Raw genomic sequence first — 12096 nt, forward strand, 5'->3', positions numbered from 1 at the left:
ACTGTGTGACTGACTCCTCGACAGTGCGGCCCTGCCACTGTGTGACTGACTCCTCGATAGTGCGGCCCTGTCACTGTGTGACTGACCCCTCGATAGTGCGGCCCTGTCACTGTGTGACTGACTCCTCGACAGTGCGGCCCTGTCACTGTGTGACTGACCCCTCGATAGTGCGGCCCTGTCACTGTGTGACTGACCCCTGGATAGTGCGGCCCTGTCACTGTGTGACTGACCCCTCGATAGTGCGGCCCTGTCACTGTGTGACTGACTGACCCCTGGATAGTGCGGCCCTGTCACTGTGTGACTGACTGACCCCTCGATAGTGCGGCCCTGTCACTGTGTGACTGACCCCTGGATAGTGCGGCCCTGTCACTGTGTGACTGACTCCTCGATAGTGCGGCCCTGTCACTGTGTGACTGACCCCTCGATAGTGCGGACCTGTCGCTGTGTGACTGACTGACCCCTCGATAGTGCGGCCCTGTCACTGTGTGACTGACCCCTCGATAGTGCGGCCCTGTCACTGTGTGACTGACCCCTCAATAGTGCGGCCCTGTCACTGTGTGACTGACTCCTCGACAGTGCGGCCCTGTGACTGTGACTGTCTGACCCCTCGATAATGCGGCCCTGTCACTGTGTGACTGACCCCTCAATAGTGCGGCCCTGTCACTGTGTGACTGACTCCTCGACAGTGCGGCCCTGTCACTGTGTGACTGACCCCTGGATAGTGCGGCCCTGTCACTGTGTGACTGACCCCTCGATAGTGCGGCCCTGTCACTGTGTGACTGACCCCTCAATAGTGCGGCCCTGTCACTGTGTGACTGACTCCTCGACAGTGCGGCCCTGTGACTGTGACTGTCTGACCCCTCGATAGTGCGGCCCTGTCACTGTGTGACTGACCCCTGGATAGTGCGGCCCTGTCACTGTGTGACTGACTGACCCCTCGATAGTGCGGCCCTGTCACTGTGTGACTGACCCCTCGATAGTGCGGCCCTGTCACTGTGTGACTGACTGACCCCTCGATAGTGCGACCCTGTCACTGTGTGACTGACTGACCCCTCGATAGTGCGGCCCTGTCACTGTGTGACTGACCCCTCAATAGTGCGGCCCTGTCACTGTGTGACTGACTCCTCGATAGTGCGGCCCTGTCACTGTGTGACTGACTGACCCCTCGATAGTGCGGCCCTGTCACTGTGTGACTGACCCCTCAATAGTGCGGCCCTGTCACTATGTGACTGACTCCTCGATAGCGCGGCCCTGTCACTGTGTGACTGACTGACCCCTCGATAGTGCGGCCCTGTCACTGTGTGACTGACCCCTCGATAGTGCGGCCCTGTCACTGTGTGACTGACTGACCCCTCGATAGTGCGGCCCTGTCACTGTGTGACTGACTGACCCCTCGATAGTGCGGCCCTGTCACTGTGTGACTGACCCCTCGATAGTGCGGCCTTGTCACTGTGTGACTGACTGACCCCTCGATAGTGCGGACCTGTCACTGTGTGACTGACTGACCCCTCGATAGTGCGGCCCTGTCACTGTGTGACTGACTCCTCGATAGTGCGGCCCTGTCACTGTGTGACTGACTCCTCGATAGTGCGGCCCTGTCACTGTGTGACTGACTCCTCGATAGTGCGGCCCTGTCACTGTGTGACTGACTGACCCCTCGATAGTGAGGCCCTGTCACTGTGTGACTGACTGACCCCTCGATAGTGCGGCCCTGTCACTGTGTGACTGACTGACCCCTCGATAGTGCGGCCCTGTCACTGTGTGACTGACCCCTCGATAGTGCAGCCCTGTCACTGTGTGACTGACCCCTGGATAGTGCGGCCCTGTCACTGTGTGACTGACCCCTCGATAGTGCGGCCCTGTCACTGTGTGACTGACTCCTCGACAGTGCGGCCCTGCCACTGTGTGACTGACTCCTCGATAGTGCGGCCCTGTCACTGTGTGACTGACCCCTCGATAGCGCGGCCCTGTCACTGTCTGACTGACTGACCCCTCGATAGTGCGGCCCTGTCACTGTGTGACTGACTGACCCCTCGATAGTGCGGCCCTGTCACTGTGTGACTGACTGACCCCTCGATAGTGCGGCCCTGTCACTGTGTGACTGACCCCTGGATAGTGCGGCCCTGTCACTGTGTGACTGACCCCTCGATAGTGCGGCCCTGTCACTGTGTGACTGACCCCTCGATAGTGCGGCCCTGTCACTGTGTGACTGACTGACCCCTCGATAGTGCGGCCCTGTCACTGTTTGACTGACCCCTCGATAGTGCGGCCCTGTCACTGTGTGACTGACCCCTCGATAGTGCGGCCCCGTCACTGTGTGACTGACCCCTGGATAGTGCGGACCTGTCACTGTGTGACTGACTCCTCGATAGTGCGGCCCTGTCATTGTGTGACTGACCCCTCGACAGTGCGGCCCTGTCACTGTGTGACTGACTGACCCCTCGATAGTGCGGCCCTGTCACTGTGTGACTGACCCCTCGATAGTGCGGCCCTGTCACTGTGTGACTGACTGACCCCTCGATAGTGTGGCCCTGTCACTCCCTAACTGACTGACCCCTCGACAGTGCGGCCCTGTCACTGTGTGACTGACTGACCCCTCGATAGTGCAGCCCTGTCACTGTGTGACTGACCCCTCGATAGTGCAGCCCTGTCACTGTGTGACTGACTGACCCCTCGATAGTGCGGCCCTGTCACTGTGTGACTGACCCCTCGATAGTGCGGCCTTGTCACTGTGTGACTGACTGACCCCTCGATAGTGCGGTCCCGTCACTGTGTGACTGACCCCTCGATAGTGCGGCCCTGTCACTGTGTGACTGACTGACCCCTCGATAGTGTGGCCCTGTCACTCCCTAACTGACTGACCCCTCGATAGTGCGGCCCTGTCACTGTGTGACTGACTGACCCCTCGATAGTGCAGCCCTGTCACTGTGTGACTGACCCCTCGATAGTGCAGCCCTGTGACTGACTGACCCCTCGATAGTGCGGCCCTGTCACTGTGTGACTGACCCCTCGATAGTGCAGCCCTGTCACTGTGTGACTGACTCACCCCTCGATAGTGCGGCCCTGTCACTGTGTGACTGACCCCTCGATATTTCGGCCCTGTCACTGTGTGACTGACTCACCCCTCGATAGTGCGGTCCTGTCACTGTGTGACTGACCCCTCGATAGTGCGGTCCTGTCACTGTGTGACTGACCCCTCGATAGTGCGGCCCTGCCCGCACACCCAACCAAAGGGTCCTGGACTCGCTGGCTAACGTTCGCCCTCCTGTCCTCCCTCGCAGCATCTACAAAAAGGCCGGGATCGGGAAGGAGAAGCGGGAGGTGACCTACATCGTGGCCAAGAAGGGGGCGAGCCGCAAGGTCCGGCGTCCAGCGGGGGTCAAGGGTCAGTTCCGAGTGGTCGACGCCAGGATGAAGAAAGACGTGAGGAAAATGGCGAGAGGCGGCAAGGCGAAGGGCAAGAAGGGGCGGAAGTAGAGAACGCAGGAGGGCGACTCGCCGGGTTTTCACCGCCAGTCCCCATGCGCTGCGACTGAAACCTCTCTTCATGGCAAAGACCGCGGGGAGTCACGGACAATTCGCGCGACGCTCTCGCAGTCCCCGGTCAGCAGTCGGACTGCTGACTCCTTCACGGCTCTTTGCCGCTGCCCCCTCTCCAGGAACAGGAGGTGGCCATTCAGCCCCTCGAGCTTACTCCGTTCGCCATTCGGTTAGGTCGCGGCCAATCTGTACCTCAGCCCCATTTACCCACCTCTGCTCCCCGATCCCTCGATGCACTTTACCCAACAAATATCTGCCCATCTCAGTCTTTGGAAGCTCCAATTGACCCTCAGCCTCCACAGCTTTATGGAGTTCCAGATTTCCGCTACCCTTTGTGTGATGAAGTGCTTCCTGACATCGCCCCTGAATGGCTTGGCTCTAATTTTAAGGTTATGTCCCCCTTGTTCTGGACTCCCCCCACCAGAGGAAATAGTTTCTCTCTCTACCCGTGGTCCTTTAATCATCTTAGTCACCTCGATTGGCTCACCCCTTAATCTTCTGTACTCGAGGGAATACAAGCCCAGTCTGTCCTCGTCATTTAACCCTTTAAAGCCCTCTTTCTCCTCCCCCACCGTATACACAATCATTTTCCCCTCTGCCCCCCTCATTATGCCACCCTTGAGGAAAGCACCAGGAGGCGGGAGAGAGTCGACCAGTATCGGTGCCTTTGGTCATCGAGTCTCTGACCAATTTATCCCTGTTGGGAAGGGCCCCTTCCCTTCCCACCTGCTCTTCCTCAACCCCTCTGACCAGCTCGTCCCCTTTGGGAAGCCCCCTTCCCTTCCCAGGTCCACTCCTCCCCCACCCCCTCACACCAACAGCAGCCAGGCACAGTCGGGGCCTTGGCGATCGGCAGCCATTTTGAAATTGGGACGACTGAACAAGACTCTGATAACCAGCTCCCCCCACACTCATTCACACAGACAGACACACACTCACACTGGCGGGGGGGGTGTCACCAAGTTTCGCAGGCAGCCTACTACAGGAAACTCTTTATTATCCGGCACCGACGGGACCGGCCTGGTGCCGGTTTATCAAAAAGTCCGGATTACAGAGAGTTATAGTTAAAGGGTACGAGAGCTCCGTACACAGCAACAAATCCAGGCTTCCCTGTTGCTTAGCAACAGCTGCAGGAACCCCGGCCACAGACCAAGCGTCCCTGTTGCTTAGCAACAAGTGCAGCAACCCTGATTACACAGCCACAGATCCAGGAACGGCCACTAATATGAAGTAAAACTTACCTGAACCTACTCCTGAATTTTGCCAGTTAACAGAGATTTCCGATTATTTCAGTGCCGGTAAATCGAGAGTTTCCTGTATATGTATTATATATTTTTAGATATATATATTTGTGTATCTTAAAGGGATTGTACAAACAGCCTACGACGAGGGGAACGAGCAAACACCCTCAGGTTTACAGCGGTTTGCTTACAAGTATTTTTTAAAAGAAAAAAAAAATGTTTTGCAATTGCCTGTTGCTGACACATAGCGCTCCCTCAGGGCACCGAATGTTTGACGTGTAGAAATTTCCCATTAAAAGGTTATTTTGAAAGCGTTGCATTCGCTCAATCCAAACCGGGTACATCCAGTTACAGCAGCCACTGTGGCTGCAGTGTGTACCATCTACAAGATGCACTGCAGCAACTCGCCAAGGCTTCTTCGGCAGCACCTCCCAAACCCGCAACCTCTTCCACCTAGAAGGACAAGGGCAGCAGGCGCATGGGAACACTACCATCTCCAAGTTCCCCTCCCAAGTCACACACCATCCTGACTTGGAAATATATCGGCCGTTCCTTCATCGTCGCTGGGTCAAAATCCTGGAACTCCCTCCCTAACAGCACCGTGGGAGTACCTTCACCACACGGACTGCAGCGGTTCAAGAAGGAGGTTCACCACCACCTTCTCAAGGGCAATTAGGGATGGGCAATAAATGCTGGACTTGCCAGCGACGCCCACATCCCGTGAATGAATTTTTAAAAAGTTATTTTCTGCTCTTAAAGACGGTCGATGCTGACGGGCTGTTCCCTTCTGGCTGGGGAATCTAGAACTAGGATAAGGATAAGGGGTCGGCCATTTAAGACTGAGTTGAGGAATTTCTTCACTCAGAGGGAGGTGAATCTTTGGAATTCTCTACCCCAGAGGGCTGTGGATTCTCAGTCGTTGAGTATATTCAAGATGGAGATCGATAGTGAGTTTAGAAGAATGAGAGTGGATCTCACTGAAACGTATAAAATTCTGACCGGGCTGGACAGACTGGATACAGGGAGGGTGTTTCCCCTGGCTGGGGGGGTCTAGAACGAGGGGGTCACAGTCTCAGGATATGGGGTAGGACATTTAGGACTGAGATGAGGAGAAATTTCTTCACTCAGAGGGTGGTGAACCTGTGGAATTCTCTACCACAGAAGGCTGTGGAGGCCAAGTCACTGAATATATTTAAGAAGGAGATAGATAGATTTCTAGACACAAAAGGCATCAAGGGGTATGGGGAGAGAGCGGGAATATGGTATTGAGATAGAGGATCAGCCATGATCATATTGAATGGCGGAGCAGGCTCGAAGGGCCGAATGGCCTACTTATCCTATGTTTCTATGATAGATTCTTGGACACTAAGGGAATTGAGGGATATGGGATCGGGCGGGAAAGTGGAGTTGAGGTCGATGATCAGCCATGAACTCATTGAATGGCGGAGTAGACTCAAGGGGCCGTATGGCCGACGACTCCTCCTAGTTCTTATGACAGACCAGAAAGCTCTCTTTTATCAACCCCTTATGCCATGCACGTAAAATACAAGTTTTATTTGGGGGGTGTGTTGTAACAAATATTTTTAGTAAATCAGACATACTGCACCACCTCCATAATCGCACCCCAGCCCGACACACAATTAAGGCGATTGGCAAAAGAACCAGAGGTGAAATGGGGAAACATTTTTTTACGCAGCGTGTTTTTGTGATCTGGAACGCGCTGCCTGAAAGGGCGGTGGAAGCAGATTCAATAATAACTTTCAAATGGGGAATTGGATAAATACTTGGAGAAAAGTGTGCAGAGGCAGGGGGAGTGGGACTATTGGATAGAATCTTTCAAAGAGCCGGCACAGGCACGATGGGCCGAATGGCCTCCTTCACTCGCTAAGATTCTTAAGTCGCACACACCGTCCTGACTTGGAAATATATCGTCGATCCTTCATCGTCGCTGGGCCAAAATCCTGGAACTCCCTCCCTAACAGCACTGTGGGAGTATCTTCACCACACGGACTGCAGCGGTTCAAGAAGGCGGCTCACCACCACCTTCTCAAGGGCAACTAGGGATGGGCAATAAATGCTGGCCTTGCCAGCGACACCCACATTCCAGGAATGAATTAAAAAAACACATAACTGAAGTCCCTCATCCCTGGTACCATTCTGGTCAATCTCCCCTTAACCTTCTCTGCTCTAAGGAGAACAATCCCAGCTTCTCCAGTCTCTCCACGTAACTGAAGCCCCTCATCCCTGGTACCATTCTGGTCAATCTCCCCTTAACCTTCTCTGCTCTAAGGAGAACAATCCCAGCTTCTCCAGTCTCTCCACGTAACTGAAGTCCCTCATCCCTGGTACCATTCTGGTCAATCTCCCCTTAACCTTCTCTGCTCTAAGGAGAATAACCCCAGTCTCTCCACATAACTGAAATTCCTCATCCCTGGTACCATTCTGGTCAACCTCCTCTGCGCCCTCTCTAATGCCTTGACATCCTTACTAAAGTGCGGTGCCCAGAATTGGACACAATACTCCAGCTGAGGCCTAACCAGTGTTTTATAAAGGTTTAGCTTAACTTCCTTGCTTTTGTACTCTCTGGGCTCGATTTTCATTGCGCCGTGGAGGCGGGCTTCAAGGCGTGCGGGGGGTTAAAATCGCAAAAACTGGCGGGCGGGACCTCCCCACCTGGTTCCCAACTCCGAGCAACTTTAACTCAGTCGTGTCTGATGGTTCCGACTCCGTCCCGCCTCCAACAGGCAGGATAGGTTGTTAAGGCCCTTAACAAGCACTAAATGGCCTCAATAATCCAATTTTGAAAGGCCCTTGCGAATTTAACCCTTTTCCCACATGAAACACGAATGTGAAACCTGGCGGGAGCACTGTTGGATTGCTGACTATCAGCTGCAGGTCAACCATTAAAGAAGAGATTTGACCAGCCATGATTTGCAGGTGGCAGGACTTAGTGGTCTCAGGTCTGGGGCAACTTTTAGAAGGCTTAACCACAGCTGTGGAAGGTTGGAGCCTCACACCCATCTCCAGTGTGACCTCCTGGGAAACCCCTCTCGCCACCTTCACTCAGCGCTTCCTCAATGGAGGCAGATACCAGAAGCATGGGAGCCATTTATTTCCTTCCCATCTGGACATTAGAGGAGCTCGAACACCAGCCGCAGAACACCAGCACCAGTAGATCCAGGAACAGTAGGATCAGCAACAGGAGCGCCAGGCTGCTGCTAACCCACCTGAAGCTGCACAGGCCACAAGGGGCCAATGGCTGGAGAGCAGCTTGCTGCACATCAGGGGGGCCATGGGGACCTGTATCTGCAATGGCAGTCCCACTCAGAAGGGCTAACATGAAGGTCTGGTTTCTCTGTTCAAGAGATGTCATTCTATTCTGAACAATGACCATGTTTTCTATACCCTGGCAACTAAGCTCCTCCATGGCCGTAGCCATCCTCTACGGTAGCCAGCCTTACCACGGAGGTAGCAATCCTTTCCACGGAGGGGAGGTAGCCATCCTTTCTGTGGTGATGCGTTCATGTGCCAATGACTCCACAAAGGCTCTGCTCATGTTCACTATGGAGTCCTCCATTCGCTCCACACTCGCAGCGACCCTAGAGACAAAACCTGCCAGAGACTCCTGCATCTGTGCCTTGAGTTCCAGCACCGCTGATCTTATGGATGGACCCAGAGGCAGAGGGTCGACATGCTGCTGAGCCGAGCTGGCAGAGTCCTGCGCCCTCTGACTAGGACTCTCCACTGCTATCCCTGTCTCCACAATCTGCTGATGCTCACTTGTGAGCTGTGATACACCAGGTGACAACACTACTGCGCTGGTGCTGGGTGTGCTGAATTCTGCTGACGCTGCACCCTCAGAGGTTGCAGCTTCCTCTGAGGAGTCTGGCTGCTCAGCCTCTTCCTCCTGGCTAGGGGGGACGGATGCTTGTGATGGTCCTGTGGGGGAGTAAAGGAAAGAGTCAGAGATGTGATGCAAAGGCTACATGCACATAGCTTTTTGCAGATGCTCAAGTCCATCTGTTACAGCTTCACAATCATTATCAGCGACTCATGCAATGTCAAAGAGAGAGATGGGAAACATTTCTGTCACCAGCTTGCTGTGTTGCACCCGTCTGTCTATCCCCCCACGCGCGAATCATCCTCTATTCCCATAGTTTCCAGGACGGCCTCCTCCCAGGGGGTCAGGTGGGCTATTGAGGGTGGCCCTCCTCCTGTCCTGGCTCGCTCTCTTGTGTTGTGAGCTCTCTTTTCCTGCACTGAGGGAGACAAGTGGAGGTTGAGTGAGAATGAAGGAGTGAGTGTAGAGATTGCATAGCATAGATACTTAGAAGGAGACAAAGATGGAGTGAGGTTGCAAGACCAAGGGCCCTCCCTGTGTGTTGTCAGTTGTGTTCAAAGCATCAGAGTGAGAGGGAGTGTGAGGGTTGCATAGTCGAATAGTTATGTGAATTTGAGCATAGAGAGAGAGGGAATGGGTAAGAGCGCATGGATGTCAGTGTCAAGTGGGGTGTGGAGGAAGAGATTGCTAAAGCTGAGTGCTGGCGAGGAGAGGCAATGGGGATCAGATTGAGGGTGATGGGAAATTAATACTCACTTTTCCAGTGTGCTAAAGATCATGAAATCTTTTCCGGCACTGTATCCAGGTTCTGCGGGTGACTCCCAAGGAGTTGACATCCTCAGCCACCTGCATCCACACTGCCTTGGTCTGAGTGGGAGGCCTCTTCCTCCCTGTTGGCCCTAGCCCCATCCACTAATGCCTGCAGGGCCACCTCGTCAAAGCGAGGAGCTGATCTGGCCCTCCCCCGCTTGTCATATTTGCTGCAGCTCCCTCACACTGCACAGTCGAGAAGCTTGGCAGCCTGCAGAAGAAGCAAGGCTTGCTGTGGACCTTAAATGCAGCAGCAATGATGACGCCATCGGAGGGGCCTTTCAGTCATGAGAAACCCATTCGCAAAGGCTTCCCACACGTTGGAAATCAATTGGCCAATTGAGTTAAAATTGCATCAATCTCCCACATCCATTTAGATTCGTGTGGGAAACACGAAATTCGGATAACACAACACCATCCCGCACCTGAGTTAAAATCCCCCCCCTATGCCTCTACTAATAAAGCCAGGGATCCTATGTGCTTTTTTTAACAGCCTTCTCAACTTGTCCTGCCACCCTCCGAGACTTATGTACGTACACCCCCAGGTCTCTCTGTTCCTGCACTCCCAGGGAGATAGAACAGGTGGACATGACATTGGACGATGAGATTAGTAAAACCCCATCTCCAGATGGATTGTGTCCATGAATTTTCAAAGAATCTGGGGAAGAGATAGCAGAGGCACTGCTACAGCGCTGTGGGAGTCTTCTCTTAGGCAGTCCCTCGGAACCGAGGATGACTTGCTTCCACATTAAAACTGAGTTCTCAGGTGACTGATGAGTCCAATGCGGGACCTACAGTCTCTGTCACAGGTGGGGCAGACGGTGGTTGAAGGGGCGGGTGGGTAGGGTGCTTGGGTTGACGTGCGCTCCTTGCGCTGACTCTGCTTGGCTTCCGCTTGCTCCCGGCGAAGAGACTCGAGGTGTTCAGCGCCTTCCCGGATGCTTCTCCTCCACTTTGTGCAGTCTTGGGCCAGGGATTCCCAGGTGTCGGTGGGGATGTTACACTTTTTCAAGGAGGCTTTGAGGGTGTCCTTGAAGCGATTCCTCTGCCCACCTGGGACTCTCTTGCCGTGTCGGAGCTCCGAGTAGAGCGCTTGTTTTGGGAGTCTCGTATCGGGCATGCGGACGATGTGACCCGTCCATCGGAGCTGATCGAGTGTGGTCAAAGCTTCGATGCTGGGGATGTTGGCCTGAGCAAGAACACTGACGTTGGTGCGCCTATCCTGCCGATGGATTTGCAGGATCTTGCGGAGGTAGCATTGGTGGTACCTCTCCCGTGCTTTGAGGTGCCTGCTGTACATGGTCCATGTCTCTGAGGCATACAGCAGGGCGGGTATCACTGCTGCTCTGTAGACCATGAGCTTGGTGCCGGGTTTGAGGTCCTGGTCTTCAAACACTCTCAGTGGGAGTACCTTCACCACACGGACTGCAGTAGTTCAAGAAGGCAACTCACCACCACCTTCTCAAGGGCAATTAGGGAACGGGCAATAATTGCCGGCCTCCTCAGCGACGCCCACATCCCGTGAATGAATTTAAAAAAAATCAAATTCAAAACATCAACCTGGAGTGTAGAGATCTCGGAGGGTTGTAGGGCTGGAGGAGGTTACATTGATAGGGAGGGTTGTAAGGGCTGGAGGGGGTTACAGATAGGGAGGGTTGTAGGGCTGGAGGAGGTTACAGAGATAGGGAGAGTTGTAGGGACTGGAGGAGGTTACAGAGATCGGGAGGTTTGTAGGGGCTGGAGGAGGTTACAGAGATAGGGTTGTAGGGGCTGGAGGAGGTTATAGACATAGGGAGGGTTGTAGGGGCTGGAGGAGGTTACAGAGATAGGGAGGGTTGTAGGGGCTGGAGGAGGTTACAGAGATAATGGAGGTTTGTAGGGGCTGGAGGAGGTTACAGACATAGGGAGGGTTGTAGGGCTGCAGGAAGTTACAGAGATAGGGAGGTTTGTAGGGGCTGGAGGAGGTTACAGAGATAGGGAGGGTTGTAGGGGCTGGAGGAGGTTACAGAGATAGGGTTGTAGGGGCTGGAGGAGGTTACAGAGAGGGAGGGTTGTAGGTGCTGGAGGAAGTTACAGAGATAGGGAGGGTTGTAGGGGCTGGAGGAGGTTACATGTAGGGAGGTTGTAGGGCTGGAGGAGGTTACATAGATATGGCGGGTAGTAGGGCTGGTGGAGATTACAGAAATAGGGAGGGTTGTCGGGCTGGAGTAGGTTATAGACATAGGGAGGATTGTAGGGCTGGAGGAAGTTACAGAGATAGGTTTGTAGGGGCTGGAGGAGGTTACAGAGAGGGAGGGTTGTAGGGGCTGGAGGAGGTTACAGCGATAGGGAGAGTTGTTCATGGCTGGAGGAGGTTACAGAGATAGGGAGGGTTGTAGGGCTGGAGGAGATTATAGACATAGGGAGGGTTGTAGGGCTGGAGGAAGTTACAGAGATAGCGAGGTTTGTAGGGGCTGGCGGAGGTTACAGAGATAGGGAGGGCTGTAGGGGCTGGAGGAGGTTACATGTAGGGAGGTTGTAGGGCTGGAGGAGGTTACAGAGATAGGGAGGGTTGTAGGGCTGGAGGAGGTTACAGAGATAGGGAGGGTTGTAGGGCTGGAGGAGGTTACAGAGATAGGGAGGGTTGTAGGTGCTGGAGGAGGTTACAGAGATAGGGAGGGTTGT

The 12096-nt window shown here is 54.2% G+C and overlaps 1 protein-coding gene across 1 annotated transcript in view; it reads left to right on the top strand.

Annotated features, from left to right (window-relative positions):
• Positions 1 to 5092, top strand: part of ftsj3 (FtsJ RNA 2'-O-methyltransferase 3) — an 86635-nt gene extending 81543 nt beyond the window's left edge. Inside the window, exon 21 of the mRNA XM_085975827.1 lies at positions 3282 to 5092. Within this exon, the coding sequence (XP_085831953.1) occupies positions 3282 to 3477 (196 nt within the window). The 3' untranslated portion in view covers positions 3478 to 5092. The remainder of the gene's footprint in view (positions 1 to 3281) is intronic.
• The last annotated feature ends 7004 nt before the right edge of the window (positions 5093 to 12096 follow it).

This window comes from Somniosus microcephalus, unplaced genomic scaffold (genome assembly GCF_052327205.1).
Source record: "Somniosus microcephalus isolate GS21.2 unplaced genomic scaffold, FLI_Smic_1.0 unresolved_chr2, whole genome shotgun sequence".
NCBI lineage: Eukaryota > Metazoa > Chordata > Chondrichthyes > Squaliformes > Somniosidae > Somniosus > Somniosus microcephalus.